Here is a 17918-nt window from a genome sequence, read left to right on the forward strand (position 1 = left end):
TCTAGAACCTACTTATCTACCAATTCAGTGCGTAAAATGTATACTTGCAATTCAACCTTTTCCAAGTTGCGCAAATCTAAATACAATTCACTGTAACACCTACCTTTTAACTTCATTGCAACACTACCCATTCACAAAAACGAATCATTTTATTTCTTTTTTCCCCAAAAAAATCTTTTAAAAGCTATGTATTTTACTGCGCTCCGGTTTTCTTATAATCCCGCACTTAGTAGATTAACAAACATAGTTTCGATACAGTGCGACCGAATTTCTTCCTAACGTTTGCCAAAATTGTATTTTTTGTGTAGTTATCGAGTTCGAGTGTGTATTTTTACCATTTTTATTTGTAGAATGGATTTGTTGGGATTACGAGTGTAGGAAAGTTGGGATATTTTTAGCAACGATCAGATAATTTCGGAAGAGCATCGATAGGCGTATCCGCTTCCCACGCAACGGTCGAGGGTTGAAAACGTAGAGAATACATCAATAACTTTTAAGTTATGTGTGTTTTAGAAATTATTATTGCGTGCTTCAAAGGTTAAATAAAATAGCAGCAAACTTGATTGTTCTATAAAAAACCTTTAGGGTTACTTTTTTATTTTATCGTATGGTGAGTGGTCATTGTATTGGTCTTATTTAGCCACAATTATTTTAAAGATATGATTAAAGATTGTTTTTGTTATCCCGCATTACAGTATTCTCCACATTTTACCCTATTTTTAAGTTAGCTAAACAATCCATCTTAAAATGTATATTTCTAAAGCTATACAAAACATAAACAACCTCAAGGCCAAAACAAAAATCTGTACCAACTATTCCCAAAATGTTCGGTTCCCATTATGTTTCTCCTGCAACAATGTCCATTGCTAACGACGTTGTCGAACTTAGTGAACTTGAGCCGAGATAATCTCCTCCTCAGGGATCTATCCGAGGGCAATAAGCCCAAACTTTCTGCCTTCGACTTTTACAGTAATTAATTGGATGGACTTGTTTGACACCTGTTCTTGTATTATTTGTGAGGGATTTTTTTCTTGGAATGGAATGTTTGGTTAAGTTTGATATGAGTTTCCCTGCCTACACTTATAAGTTATAGCGATCTTTGCTTCTGCTGGAAATAATGATCAGTGTTATAACCATTTTTGAAAGAACATGTCACTACTCAATAACCTAAAACATCGTTCAGGATTCACGTGACATAAATAAGCCGCTCATGTGCTTAAAAATTAAGAAACCTAATTCTGAACTTCTTTAAACAACAAAAAGCAGGACATTTTTAAACCTAGAAAACATTCAGCAGAATTTCATGCTATATTATACACGATTGTGTAAATAATACTCTACAATCAATTGAATCGTCTTTGTATTGCCATACTTAAACTATTAGACGTTGTACAGCATATATTTTATTACTGATACACCAAATAATTAAAAAGTAAACTACCCATCATATACTCTCAAGCTTAGCACTAAAGACGGTACGTAGATAATTCACATTAGCCGTGTGGAGCCGAGCGTTTAGAATCTGCATGTATCAACCGCATTTGGTTAGCAAATTCGTGGTGAAATATGAAATACTACGTGTTGGATTAGTACTGCATCTTAAAGGAGTGATATATGTAGGAGTAAGTTCATACACTTTTGATACGACAGCTGTTTCACTTGAACGCCTGAACACGCTCATGAGGTCTGACTTTTTATAGACATTTTTCTTATGGTCACCGTGGCGCAGTGGTTAAGGTGGACACTACGCCACTGTTGTCGCGTCGAGAGGGCATGGGTTTGATTACCCGGGACAATTATTTGTGCGATCCACAAATAATTGTTTCGGGTCTGGTCGCACTTTGTATCCGCCGTTTGTACGTTTGTAAAAGAAATGATAGACTTAAGATTCATGTTTCGCATGGTAGCAAAGTAGTTTGCTACCATGCGAAACATGGTCTTTTGGTAGCAAGAGAACTGCGCCAGGGATTGTTCAAATAAATCACTTTTCAGGTAGTAATTGTTCAACTTCAGGAATACTTAATATTGTCCAATCCAGTAATAAAATTTAACATCTTGCGATTACGTAAAAGGTAGTATAATTGTGTAATACTCTAAAGCAAAATAAATAAATTTACCATTTCAATTTCACAACTATTTAAAATACATTTTAGAAACTGATAAATAATTTTACCGTGAATACATAAAGATAAATCCTACTGAGGCCGTGTTTCAGAAGTGCCACTCGATCTATAAGTCATTTGAAACTTTTTCAATAAATATTTAGTTTGTAAAGCCTACTTATAAAGTATCTGGATTCCAATACATTTATGTATTAACTGTTATAAATTATTTATGTTATTCTCTTGTATTTTGTTGGTTTCGTCTTCTTGTGTATCATAGACTACTTATTATATGATCTCGTTTTTGAAAAGAAGTGTTTTTCCTGGAGAAGTTGATGAGACATCTTCTTATTTCGTATATGTCGAAAAATATTGTGTGTTAATATTTTAATACAAATTCTTTCTAAAGCTGACTGTATTTACAGTGTTGGCAAAGGTTGTACAGTCACTTATGATTGTAAGAAAACTGATTACGATAGATTTTATAAATCTCTTAGAATCTATCCCAAATTTAACAGTTTATAACCTGAATAAATACCACACACCAGCTCGAATCATATTAAAAAATATATCCATGTGTGTCCTGGGTTATCAACTATCTCCATATGAAAGACATCAAAATGTATTTAATCATACATGTCTTTACTTAGCGATTTTTCGCACTTATAAATTGCATGCATTGCATGCATGCAACAGCATTTATATTTTTAGCCAGTAAAATCTTTCGTTTGTTAAAATATCCATGCATTATAGATTTTGCCTGCCATTACATTCATAATTCTTAGGCAAACGTCTCACATATTGTGTTGTTAATATCTTCACAGCCGCAGAAGTATCTATCTTCCTCAACACTCATCCGGTACAAGGTTGGCAAGCCTCCAGACTTCTCACCAATCAGTCGAGGAGCAACTATATACAGGGAATTTAACCTCATGTGTAATAAGGAGAGACTTACTTGGAGGTTACATGAGTGTTAGGTTTTATTTACAGATATTACTATGAGCCTACACCTTCGAGTATAACATGTGTATCATGTTTGTAAATAAAATATGATGTAAATAATTTTCCACCCAAAATATTTTTTACACATTATTCTCCCTATTAAACAACCAATTCCGACACTATAACAATAAACTTAATTACAATCAGCAAATTAAAATTGCATAAAATGTTGTACTTTATCCTTTGCAGGAATAAGATCTCATAAGGATTATGCAACAATTTCGAGTTACATCGCATTAGCGAAGTCCGTCAACTGAATAATTACAAACTGCATATGTTATGTGAGCTATACGAGTTTCTGCCCGCGACTTCATCTGAGTAGAATAGTATTAGAGACTTAGAATTGGCTCATGTGTTAATCTATGCAATAAGTTAAAATATTTAAATGAAAAGACTATTGTAAGACTAAAATTAAACAAAAATCTGATAAGAGATAAAGTACTATTTAACATAAATATTATAACAGAATTTATAATTTAAGAGATTACGACCATAGCTGATGCAATCTGACCAAAGCGTCAAGCAAGCCACGTTATTCTATTTCTTGAAAATATATTTTAATAAGTACTATTTTGATGAACCATATTACAATGCAATGCAAATTTAGTGTTACTTTCGTTAGTTTATTTAACCTCATTTAACCTTAGTACAGTTTGAAACGTCTATGAAACGTGTAGCACCAAATATATCAAAATAATATCATAACACAAAACTGTTATACCAAATTATACAAGCACATCATAATTTCTACCTGATCATGTGTAGGTAGCACTCAAATATAGAACTGATCCATGAGTTATGAACACTAAACAGATTCTCATTTAAATCCGAAGCACCAAGCCGGTGATAAAACATCGATATGAACACTATTCCACTATACTACCTCATAATATCCCGATAGTTTTGAAAACTAAAATAGTAAACCAACAATAAAAACATCCACTGCAATAAAGGGTACGCTTCAATGGCTAGATTTAAGTCTATGAAGCCCCTATTTAATAGATATTTTACTTAAGACATACCCATAAAAGGGGAATTTCAGAGTGCTCTTACAAAGACCAACATAACTTGAACCGCCCCGCCTCCTTTACATCCTTTAAATGCAAAACAGGTTGGAGAAATCGTTTGTGTTTTCAGAGCTCTTGTTAACTGGTTTATCTAGGGTTTAACAAGAAGTTGCGATAGAAATAGAATGAATAAAATAAGGTTAATTTGCTCTTATGTTTTGGTGTTATTGTTTTTATTGATCACTTATCTAGATTGGTTGAAAAAGTTTGGCGTGTAAAATATCGTGTGAGGTGGTTTTCGGGATCATTCTATTTAAGTACCAAAATGCCTGGAATGAAAACGGTCATTCAATAAAATGTTACTACTATAGTTTTGTTTGATTATTCTACGTTTCTTGTACAGAAATTACTCAGAGATTGTTAGAATTGACATAATTATTAAAATATTGTTATTAAAAGTTTTTCAAAGATTGTGTTGCGTAGACTGTATCTTTTTGTTTAAATTATCACAACTTATATTTTTAAGCTCTACCACATAACAACATCTAAAATTGTTAAAAAAATGCACGAGCGAAATTAGACTTAGCTCATCCTGAATAGGAACATCGATTTATAATTTAATACAAATATACATAACTTTCAACAACATATATTATTTGACTTTACCATGTCTCATAAGTTCATTATATACGTCTACTCCACAATACTCCAAAAAACAAGTACCTAAAATATTTTAAAGTATAAATATTATAAAATGCAGTTGCACTCTCCTAAATATTATCACATTAGTAGCTCCAGGTTGCGAGTAGAGCCAGTAGTTTATTGCGGCGGCATTAGGGCAGAGCTCTACAGCTTTACGATCTCCTTCGCGATATTATTTCTATTGGTCTTTGCGGCTGATAAGATTCTGATCAGAACGTTTTGATGTAGTGGAAGTGTTTAGAATGTAGGTCGATATTATACAGATTTTCATGAATTAAATGGCACAGTAATTTTGTTGGTTAATTCTTCATTATTTTCGAATACAAATATATGCACTTATATATTGTGCAATGTTTAGATTACCCCCAATGGATGTCCTTGACGAGGTAAATCTGTCAAATAAACTAGTTGGGTACTGCTACTGGTTGGGTACTATTCAGTGTTTGAATAAAGTTCTGTCGATTGTGGTCATCGAAAAGGACATTTCTGAATATAAATAAAAGTGCCACTAACCTAATTTTCTATGCATCTCCATAATTTTAAACAAACATTACATATGTATGGATTTTGCTTACGGTAATCATGCAGTTCTTTTCCTGCCGATACGCGAACAGTTTTCACTTTTATGAACCAATTTTCAACCAGCATAAACGCAACACCTGCACCCGTTAAATTATATCAAAACGAGCAATTTCGATGACCATTTCAGTGTTTACTTACCTAAGGAATTTTCCACCTTCAGCGTACGACCAATGGAAGTCTAACCGAACTAAATTTACATTATATGGATAACTAAATTTGAAATTTTGAATTAATCGCAGCATCATTCCGCGTCTCCCGAGGGGTGGTGAAGGGGGTGAGGGGATCAGAAAGGGGGGGTCTAAATTAAATTTTGACACAGACTGAACGTGGACTACTTAATTGCAATTTGCTTGACTTATAAGATGTTGAGATGGTGTAACTCAATTGTGATTTTCAAGATTTTAGTTGGTGGTGACTTTTGATGGAGTAGGTAAATTAAAATTTAAGTGGAAAAAGTTGGGGTAAGTCGGGGCGAGTTGTAATAATGAATAATTGCATTTAGGGACTGCTAACGCGCTGAAATGGACTATGCTAAATAATTCTTAGTATATCTTTTACAGTAACTCGATTAATCAGTTAAAAAGCAATCACCTTATAGAATGTTGTCTGCCCTCAAAGGTAAAGGGCATAGGAAACATGGTACAAGTGTGTTTGTTTGTTCTAAAATAACTTAAAAATCTAATAGGAGGAGACATTTCCTCTGTAAATGACAACTTTTCCTCCATCTGTTATTCTAGACTTAAGAAGAGAGGGAGAGAGAAGAGTAGGAATTTATTCGGTTAAAAATCAGTCAATAAGTATAATAAAAGAACCAGCTGTTTTCTGACTATACATTTTCAACCTACGATGTCCTTTCGAATATAATCATCTCCAAAGCCGATTAATTACGAAACAGTCCTAAGTTACAAGATCAGGTGGTCATTACCGACGCAGGGAGCCGGCATCGAACCGCCACCAACTGGCGACGTGCCAAATCTTACCACACGCTCAGTGTTTCAGCGAAGAAATTTATTGGAGCTTTTGTTACCGCTAGTAATTTGATTTTTTTAACACATTTTCGTTCCTTGTTAAGACTACGAAGTTTTGATGTTAAATTAATGAAAGAGAAGGTTCTTAGTGACTTATGGCCGCATCACCGCTCTCATTTCTTGCTAAACTACGTAGCCATTGTATTGATTTACCGTTTTGAATCATTTCCATGCTAAATACCACTACTATCGCATCTATCAGTGAGCATTGCTAAGCGCTATCGAGTAGCATTTCACATTTAAAATATTTGATCAAATATAGTTCCTTCGGAATATGCTAGGGGCCCTTGTACATTTATCAAATATTTCTCTTGATAGTTACTCGGTTGTCGAAAGTCAATAGTGATAGAAAATCAAACTAGACTCTCTGCTTTTGCATCTTCAGACTACTGGTATTTAAATTACTATCCTAATCGTCATAGTTCTGGTTGCATTAAGATTTCCTCAACAATAGTCTTTACGACGTATAAACTGCCAAGTGCAATATCCCGCTATCTAAACTACAGTTCCTTCATACGAATGTCTTCTTAACTAAGTTGATTAATCTTCAACACATAAAACTACGAACACAACTCTTGAAATTCATAGTTTGTGTATTACAGATATTCATAGGGTCTAGACAAGGCTTGTGTGAATGTACAGTCACCGGCGATAACATCATTACATTCTATACTTTACATAGTTATTGAATTCAATAGAACAACATTTTATCAAATCGAGAATCAGTATGTTTGCTACTTTTTCACGTAAAATTACGACATGTTGGTATTTGATATCTATTCAATTTGATAAAAATATTATATTCACAGCTAAAAATAAATGTAATAATCATACACTTAAACTTTAATTTACCTAGTTTTAAAAAATAACAATCATTAATGACAAAACCTTGCACTACCTGTACAGGAATAAGCAACTAAAAATGTTGCGTTGATAAAATCTATAAGTACTCGTAATATTTGATATTCGACTTTGGCTTTCATAATCTTTAAATTGAACTACATTACTACCCGCGACTATACTTAATTTAAAATGTATTTTATGCATGTCTAAATCTTTGTTGGTACGTTTGTCTCGGTAGTATTGTGTACATTTACTTGGCAGACCGCCAAGTAGACTTGGCTGGTCAAGGTATTAGGTGCTACTGCGTTTTGAGATGATAAAAGCCTTTTTCGAAACTAAGCTGCTATCATAGAGTATTATGTAGGGACTTTTGAGTATTTTATCATGTTAGAAGATTCAAAACTATAACGTAGTAAGTGCCTAAAGCAGTACCGTTTAATAAACTCAAAAAATACAATAAGAAAAAAAATAGTCAGCAAGAAAAAAATACTCTATAGACGTAGTTCTTCAATTGTCAGTTTTAAGCTAAATATTATGCAATTCATAGTCTTATTTGAGAAAAAAATTTTGTTAGTAATTAGTCAATTTATCAAGAATAAAATCATTACTATTGCCTACGTACAATAAAGAATCAAGACAAGAAGCAAATGCAATTGTATGTTATAACATACAATTGCATTTGCAATGCAATTGTATGTTATAACATACAATTGCATCAATTCACACAGTATCAATTCACTGATATCTACACAAAAAAATACCAACGGAAAAAACAAAAGGTTCTTAATATCACTTCTAATACAGTTGCTCTTGAGGCCAAGTTATTTATTCTGCTTTGGACTCGCTTGGCGAGTCTAAGCAAATATTTCTCTTATACGTTCTTTGTTAGGGAGCCTTTACATGGTAGTGAAGATGGAAATCTTTTTTACTTTGGTCAGTACAAAGATTCCCAGTGGCGACGCTCTACCGCAATTGACAATTGGATAGCTAATGAGTTTTTTATAATGGAACTCATCAGCGTTATTCTAAATATACGTGTTAAGTCAAATCGAAGATCGACCCGTATGCTCCGAATAAAATTTAATGGCATAATATTAATTTTAAGGTGTTTTAAAAGAACATAATGAATTTGCCTAAAAATAGTTGAATAGTAATTTTAACTCAAGAATTGAACCTTCAAATCGAAATTATAGTCTTAAGCTCTTACGATTTACTGACAAACAGCTAAAGCATTTGATATGTTTCATATATTCGATGTTTATAATCAGAAAGTAAAAGATACTATCTGATAAGTCAAATATTATTTCATGCATAACTAACAAAACTTTCCACGCATTGATAATGCCGAGAAAATCAGTGGCAATTTTGAAAGTGCTCAAAATATGCTGCAGCAAAACAGTATCACGCATTTCAACAATTCCATTACCAAAAAGCATTTGGTTCATTCTTATTGATCTGAACCCTTTGTCGTCTGGTGTCTCCCTAAGCAAATACTCTCATTGATTCGCTTTGCTGGACGCCATCCAACACGGAAGCCGGATTCTTCCCGTGTATTGCATCCTTCCTATGACGTGGCCACTTACAATGTACTGTTGAAATTTTGGTGAATTTTGCCAGTGCATTTTTAGTGCTATTATTATATTATTATATTATTTTAGTGCAGTAGATTTAAGTTCAGTTGTAAAATATGTTGGTGAATTACAATTGTGAAATTGATCGTGTGATCTACGATTTTATGAGCGGTGAAGAATAAAATTGCATTTGAAATAGTTTTTTTATAAAACTAGCTTTACGTGTTTATTGACTTTGCCTTAATTTCAAAATATCATCTGTGTAAAATTAATCTAGCATAAAATAGTAAATAAAATAAATATTATACTTCCTTGTGTTGAGCGTACTGCCGATTTTATACGCGTACAACGATATATATAATAGTCAATAGAAAACGTAAAAACACTTTTGTCTAAACATGACCTAATCCTGTAAATCTGAAAACACATCCTATCCGTTAAGAATCACGGACGCAATCTGGTACCTAATACAACACAGCTTTTTTCTCTATCTTTTCTCAGAGTGGACTTCAGAAACGGCGCGCCAACTCACTGGGCCGTAGCCGGGGAGTTTGGAGCTCGAACCCACTTCGTTCTCAACGAGTCTGACCCATCATCAGCTCACCTCGTGGTGGAGAAGGTGGCCCGCCAGGATGAGGGCGTGTACCGGTGCAGGATCGACTATGTTGATGCACCGACTAGGAATTATAGGGTTAACTTAACTGTTATAGGTAAGTGCATAAGGTTTTGAGAAACTAAAATCTACGGCAATTTAATTAAAATTTTTTTTAAAAGACATCTTCTCCACTAGCCCGCGATTTTTGAGGTACATTTAGCGGTAGTTTATCTATTCAATATCGTTTAAACTCATATAAAAAAACGCGATTGAGGATTTGTAAGAATTGCTCTTGTGCCGCGGGGACTTTTACAAACATACAACCAAGGGCACAAAGTACAACCGACCTTCCTACGCAATGGTAGTGGCATGGCAACCACCTTAACTACTATGCCACGGAGATCGTCAATATTTTTATAGTGATGCATAGCTAAGTTATATTGGTTAAGTGGATTAGCAACTTGAATACGCAAACTTATTAGAAACATATTTTGTATGGACAAGTTTTTGTGTGTATATGTTACTGTAAAAGCCCGAACTGTGGCAAATCCTAAGATTTTCCGGTAAAACCTAAGATTTACCAACTCTCAATGGTAAAAGTCCGAACAAGCCAGAGTTTAAAAACTATGTTACGATATATAGAAAAATCCTCCTTCATAACTATGTTTATAACTATTTCACGGTATAATTATATACTGTGACATAGTTATAAAGCAGGAGTTTTGGGCATAGCGACATGGGTAGGTTAGGTTAGAAGGCTAAGGTGGGAGCGAGCGAAGCGAAGCTCCCACCTTAGCCTTCGTGGTTATTTTTTTTTAACCACCCAGAAGGAGGAGCCCCGCGAAGCGGGGCTCCGGCGACATCTCGATATCATCAAGTGAGTATAGGTAAAAGTTCGAAATAAAAGAATTGTTCGGACTTTTACCATTGCGAGTTGGTAAATCTTAGGTTATACCGGAAAATCTTAGGATTTACCACCGTTCGGGCTTTTACAGTAACATATATACTTAAAATCTGATGAAATTATAGCTCTTTTTTATGGAAAGAAGTAAAAGTATCAAGAAAAAATAAATACTTAAATATTTATTTGGATACGTTGTTTATGTTAACAGTTCCACCAGAACCACCTCGGATATACGATTACGAGGGTACAGAGATTCTGGGCAACATTGCCGGACCCTTCAGAGAGGGTCAGAATGTACTTCTATCTTGTCAGGCGGCTGGAGGTAAGTACATGTCATATTTAATTTCTTGAGCGACGTCGACAAAAGTGTCGATGATTCAAGTGGTCGTCACGCTTGTTCTAAGTCAAGGCGTTCAGAAACGTACCCAAGAAAGTCATTTTTGTGTATTTGTAGCCCGCCAATTACATTTAATATATTTTCAAATTTAACCCTATAGTTGTACATTTAAAAATAAGGATAATTTGTTCCGCATGCGATTCAAACTAATATCACCTGGACATTTAAATATCGTCCCCGTAGAACGAAAAGTCATTAAGTAACAAAATGTTCAAAATCGACTTATAAATACCAATAAAATCAGTAATTTTTTCTCCATATTTCTGTCTTACTCTCGTATTCATAACGTAATTATTTAGAAAAATGTAAATCGCGAGACTTAATTAAGTACATTATTTGATTTGTGACAGTTGAGTTACAAGTAACTAAGTAACCTGATTACTTTTTCTCTTCTTTGTTGAAAAAGATACTTACGCATTAAAGTTCCTTATCTACTTTTTCCGCATTACTCCCTATAGGCATGTCTTAAAAAATAGTAATGCGAAAACTCATCAAAGTGACTTAGTAATTTTATTGTATGTGATATTTTGTGCGAAAAGTAACTAACTACCATTAATTATTTTTCGAGCTATATTATTTAAGACCAGACGTTTAAAAGAAAAAACGACAACTAACTATAGTGTTCTGGTTAATATTTTCCCTGACTGTAGATGACATAACACATTAGAGTATTATAATTAAAATGTTTTGGCTACTTTTCACTCAGCAAAAACACTACTAGATGAAAGGTTGGTAACTATGTCCCGTGATACGATGCTACTTAGTGAGATTACGCCCTTTGACCTTAGGACCCTCGCCGCGCCCGCGCATTATTGCAGTCACTCGCAGAGACGTATTTTAAGATGGCGCGCCCTGGGCTCCGCCAGCTTTCCGCCCCATCAAGGAATGAAAAAACTAAACTTTATTTTCATTTTTAACAAATTAGTTTTTTACATTGTCCTGATCAATTTTATTTATTAAATCGGCTTTAATCGACCTTCACCTCCTCTGGGCAGGCTGAGTCGTCCAGATCTGTAATGCTCAGTTCCGCGGTCTTTGTGGGCCTGGACACTCGGAAGGTGTCCTCCCCGATAACTTTCCTCAATTTAGAGGCCAGGGCATCCGCTTTTCCGGTCCCTGACCCCTGGGAGCTCAACATTCGAGCTCCCGTAGCCGCAACCCCGAAGCGGACTATTTCATTGTCGGCTTGGTTTATTTCGTCCTTTGCGTCCCTAATAACGTCTCTATATGTCGCACCGCTTTTTGCCGCCTTCAGGTGCAGCTGGAGCCCGAAGATTGGGCGCCTTCTTCTTCCTCCTTCTTTTATTACAGAATTGATGAGTATCTAAACGACAACAGTCGCTCGCTTGATTAGGATTCTTTGAAATTAGGGAACTTTGCCATAAATTGTATAAACTCAGTAGCAGTAGGTCTAAATATTGTAAAATATGGGCACTTAATGATGCAAATAGGTGATGTTACATACAATTTGATGTTAATCATAAAACTGTCACTTTTTTTCTTTTATATTGTTCACAACCAATGTGCTCACTTGTTGCCCATATTCTTATTATCACATGCTAGTAGTTGCTCCCAACATACGGTATGATCAGAGACTAATAAATAACCGTGAGTTACTTGCTAGCTCTTCTCATAAGGCTCCACCCCCTTTCCGAGCTAGTGGTAGATTCAGTAATTGTAACGACTATCATAAGTGTCAATATTTGACCTAAATGAATAAATAATTTGATTTTGATTTTCTTGCCCTTTTTGTCGGCTTCCGTAGCCTTGGGCGCCTTGCTATTTTTCCCGACGAGCTGCTACTCTTTGGCAGCCGTCGGTTTAGTGAACGGCGGTTTGGAAGCCACTGCACTGTAAGACGCGGCTGTTTACCCTGCTTCTCCTTGGTCCGGAGACCTGTGAGCTGCGGTGCGGTGGCGGTGGCGTGGCGAATGCGTTAGCAGGTACAGCTGAGGACGCTGCCCCTGGTTTTTCTGGCGCGGGGGTTGATGCCGTTGCCTGTGACATGTGATCGACCTCCTCTTGCAAGCGATAATTCTGGGCCTGACGCGCCAAATTCTCCTTCGTGGCATACTGCCTGCTCGACTCCGACACTGCCAGTTTGACGTTCCTGGCAGCGTCTTTGAGGGACTTTATAAAGGTCACCCTTGAGGTGACCGGATTTGTCGGCCACCTCCACCACTGCCTAGTGGTGAGTGAGGATGGTGTCCGCCAGCTGGATGGTGAATTTGTCCTTAGGGTCATTGTCTGACACTTGCTAAAACTGGGCGTGCTCCGACCCTCCGCAACTATGCTATGCAGTCAATACGGCTGGGCTTCTTGCCCCCGATCTCCTCGGGTTTGAGCTTCTCGCCTCTCCCACTTACATCATTTGGGTTCGTTTTCAAATTTATATTATCCAAACAGTTCTCGCGAGTGTGGTGGCAAGTATCGTTCCACCGAGGTAGAGGCCCCATAATCCGGTGACCCTTATACTACTGGAGGGCGGGAGGTGCCCCAGTGGCCGCTTGCGTCTGGTTTTTCTGGCGCGGGGGTCCCCGCAAAGCGAATGAACTCTGACCACGCAAGGCCCCTAAAGGGGGCGCCACTGCTGGAGTTACTCGGGATTTTCACAGAGGTGGTCTCCTCGCGACCCAGCCGGTTAAGGCAAGGCCCTCGGTCAAGGATGGACGGATTTACGATAACTGACGGTTGACGAGGGCGGCAGCGGCCTGGCTCTTCGTCAGCTCGGGGCAGTGTGAGTGCCTACTGAGCCCGTCCTCCCACTGACGGCTCACCTGTCCCGCACCTGTGTCCTCTGCAAACAGAGGGACACGCGCAGTAATTTTTTGTTACTCGCGATCACTGTTTCCCCAACCTTTCAATTCTACTAAGCCCCCTCACCCCGACAAGATGCAGACCCAAGAGAGGAAACCGGCCTGGGCTATAGCCCTTCTAGCCCTAGGGTAAATACACCCCTGTAAGGAAAGATTTGTTAAATCTTTGTGTCAAAGGTGTCATACTAAGCGAACTTTATCCTTGGTATGAATCTTTACCTGTTAGTAACGATGTGTTGGATAGGCTATGTGAGCCTGACGTCACTTAGCTCGAGGAAGAAGAGGAAAATGATGTGGCTACATCATTAATGCTGTTCTATTGATGATTTTGTAACGAGTTCTTGTTCATTATGTTTTAATTAGGTTTTGTATACTTAAAGACAGTTTTTTTTCAATAAATGTTGCCTAAGAATGTTGTTTTACTTTTATACTTTTCAACTGATAGGACACTAGTTTTAAATTAGGCAATAAATTAATAAATAAGCAAAGTCTATTTAGTTGGGTATTTTATTTAGACATAGTTATGTAAAATATGTTTTACTCCTAAAATAACTAACTGATTTTAGTTACTAGTATAATATTTAAATGCTGATGCGAAAACTAACTAACTACATGTGAAAAGTAACTAAGTGACAGATAAATAGGAAAACCTTGGGGTAAAACAAATTATCGTTTACAGTTAATAATTTATATACTATTTTCGTGGTTTAATACATATAACATATACTTAATTAATATATCTTCAAAACAAAACCTTTCATGCATCGATAACTAATCTCCGAAAAAAGTTATATTTATTTTTGTCATTTAAGACATAAAACACCTCGTATCTCAAAATCACTTAAGTGTTAGTTAGTGATTTTTCGCTCTACGGGGACGATATTATATACAAATCGATAGAAAACTGTCAAAATTTAAAGTACGAAGTTTTTAGTATCACTGTAGTGGTGGCCGTTTTTATCAGTGCAAGTAACTTAACAGTGGTAACCAGCAATCTCTCTTTTGCCCAGGTAAACCCCCACCAGACGTCTCATGGTACAGAGGCGAGGAACGCTTAGCCTTCACGAAAGAAGGTTCAGTCTGCCAGCTGCACTTGCCCAACCTGTCCAGGGAGATGACAGGCACCAAGTTGCAGTGCAGGGTCGAACCACCATTACTGCAGCCACAGACAAGAGACGTTACTGTTAGGTTATATTGTGAGTAATTTTTTTTTGAAGTCATCTTCACTAACTGTTACTGTTGTACGTGTTTGGCCTTTTTAGTGTAGCAATATTTGGTTATTTGGTTAATTTTACTAGTTGAGCTTTATAGACAGTTCTTCGGAAACTGGCAACAGTAATAAAAATGAAGATAATTAAATGTGGCTAAGTTATATTTAATTATTACGTACGACGCGTTGCTACTATGGTTTGTCGTAGCTACTGTGTAAAATAACCTAGTTGTTAGAAAAAAAATAATGTTAAACATGAAATAATAACGTAATCAAAACAGTATGAAGCTCCCGCCATGAGTATAAAATATTACTTACTTTTACACTGGAGCAACAGCGGCAACACAGCGCGGCAAACTCGAGAGTTCGACGCCGTGGCGTCTCGATTCTGTGACGATACTGACACTGCGTGCGGCGAACGCACTACCTACACACTTACAAGTTATTATCACTTATCACTTCACTTATTCGTCATCACTCAGAGCACTCATCTTTGAAAAGCAATGCTCAACGCAATTACGTGTTTAATGTGAGTTCCAATAGGTGTCACATGTTAGCGCGCACTTATGCTAATAACAATATTCAACCTCCGAATCCATGGAACGTGTACCGTGCACCGCGGTGACACCGCGAAAACAACACAAGCTCAATACTACCTTCATAATAATGATAAACCGTCTTAACCATCAGCAACACTATAGCGTCCTTAGGGTCTCACTCTATTAAGTACTACACATTTTCTATCGAGCTACACGTTAAAAAACCGCAAGAAATCCTGCAGAGAATCGCAAACTATTAGGCAACGACAATTTGACGTTTAACATGAGTCAGTAAAAAAAAAAAATCTGTTCTGAAATTTGTTCTCTAAATTAAATTATATTTTTCAATAATTGTATTCAAACAAATTTTAGACAAACTATAGGATATAGTGGATACAAATAATCACGAAAGGTATTTTTTACTCATAAATAAAAAATATAGTAAACGATAAACCGTATTAGCAATAATAATATATCAATAATATGAAAATGTCATTATAAATGTTGTTCAACGAAATATTAAGCACAAAAAAAGAATCAGCCTATTTCTTTTGCCTTCGTTGAAGCAGGCAGAGGAAACAATGCTCATACAGCCTCGTCTAAAATATTTGGTTCGGTTCGGATTATTAAACATTTTATGATTTTTTTTTAAATTTTAAATTCGTATTTCGAATTTCACCAAACTGCGCTCCATAGAATGTTCATATTGTTTTATTATAATTATTTGGTAGAAAATGGTTCCTTTAAAGAACATTTCTCGATAGCTAGCCACTTTCAATCGAATTATATCGACCGTGGTAACGGATGGACTGATGTAACTACTCCTTGTGGCGTAAAACTAATTTTCGCCTACCACTCACTTGGCCTTCACAAACCGCGAATAGATTAATAAATTAAGTAGAAAAATGTTGCTTAAAAAAAAGACTTTCCATAATAATATTGAATACTAAATATTTTATTCTTTATTTCCTTTGATTATTCTGTTTAACAAAATTATTGCTACTGTTATCGTAACACGAATAGCAAGTATATTTTATCGCAGAGATCCTTAACATTACTACGTATGGCGGGGCTTAAGTAGCAAGTAAAGCACTTGGAACTTTGCCCAACTGGATACGTTAGGTTAAATACCTAATAGTCGTCAATTTATCGCTCTTATAGATTCGTATAGATAATGACTGGAATCAAAATTAACCCAGAGTGGCAGTAAAATCAAAAGATTTGGATAGAAGACTAGCTGATTAGACTGAATATATACCAATAGTTATACGTAATATGCTATTCACATATCAAGTATGATTGAATGATATGTGAAATGTACACAGTGCAGTGTTGAGTAATGATTAGGAGCTACAGTGCCTTCAAAAATCTGTACAAGTTTCCTAAAGTTCCTAGTTATTTGCGAATGTGATCTCTTTCAATTTCTTAAACGTAAACTATACGCATATTTCGCCAAAAAAAAGTTTTGAGACTCCATCTTTTGCAGACACATGTATTTTATTTAGTGTGTAAATCTTTTTTTGCATTCAAAACGTTCTAATCGTATTTTTCCTTAAACAGTAAAACCCCAATACGTCCGCGTGACTGGTAGTGGTGCAACAAGAGCCAGCATGGACAAGTCATTCGTGTGCACCACGCGAGGGTCGAAGCCGGCTCCGAACATCGAGTGGTTCATCAACTCACAGCTTGTGGACTCCACGTTGACACAGGTACGGAGAAAGAGAGAAGTTTATTAAAGATCGTCCCTTGTAAAAAACAGCGTAAGAATGAGTTGGAGTAGAAGAGAAGTTTCCATACATACTTTAAAATTATGTGTTACATCAACATCTGTTCAAGTGAAATTATTCTTTCATGTTGTATTGAATATTGGCCTAATATCATGATTGCTTACAAAAATGCTGTATCCGTGACAAAATGAGAAGACTTTTCTATCCTATAGAATAGATATTTTTATGATAATAATTTTGGCAAGATGCCATTAAAATGATGTGACATGAGCCTAAACTATAAAAGTTGAGTTTTCGATCACTCTCAGGCTTTTATCCATCTCCATACTATCGTGGTAAAACTTAAACGAACTAAGCCCGAAACTTGTTCACGCAGCAGTTTAATTTGGATTCACAAACGTAATTGCTTGAAAACGCATTGGCATTTGACTGTACACTACACTCAACACAGCTATAATTACCGTTTACTCGTAATACTTGAATTGTGTTACTCGAGCTCTTGACTATTCGATGTTGTCGCTATGAGGTCGATGATTGTAGTGCTTATTATTGTGTAACTAGCTGCCTCACTAATGTCAAAGTTTCATGAACAAATTCGACCATATAAGGGCTGATTTTTAATAGCGAGTTACCAATGCCACAATGCAATTAAATCTAAACCAGCCCTTTAAACGCACAAATAAGGTACCTTTCTCAAGTATCATGCGAACAATCTTGCGACTTAATAATAACGAAACTGACTCGCAGTTTGTAAACGCAAAGAATATTATTTCAGTTTAATCAAAATGCCTTTTTCTCGTCTGTATTAATACCTGCCGATATTCATCCACACTTGGTACACCGTAGTAAAGCAAAAAAAAATTTCAATTACTATTTTATGCAACTAAACACCA

At 36.0% G+C, this 17918-nt stretch overlaps 1 protein-coding gene across 2 annotated transcripts in view; it reads left to right on the forward strand.

Moving 5' to 3' along the window:
* LOC142980889 (protein turtle homolog A-like) overlaps positions 1–17918 on the forward strand; it is a 112636-nt gene that overhangs the window by 73731 nt on the left and 20987 nt on the right. For both annotated transcript variants that reach the window (XM_076126474.1, XM_076126475.1), the window contains exons 4-7: positions 9339–9547; positions 10545–10658; positions 14560–14745; positions 16859–17007. In XM_076126474.1, the coding sequence (XP_075982589.1) occupies positions 9339–9547; positions 10545–10658; positions 14560–14745; positions 16859–17007 (658 nt within the window). The remainder of the gene's footprint in view (positions 1–9338; positions 9548–10544; positions 10659–14559; positions 14746–16858; positions 17008–17918) is intronic.

This window comes from Anticarsia gemmatalis, chromosome 19, assembly GCF_050436995.1.
Source record: "Anticarsia gemmatalis isolate Benzon Research Colony breed Stoneville strain chromosome 19, ilAntGemm2 primary, whole genome shotgun sequence".
Classification (NCBI taxonomy): Eukaryota; Metazoa; Arthropoda; class Insecta; order Lepidoptera; family Erebidae; genus Anticarsia; species Anticarsia gemmatalis.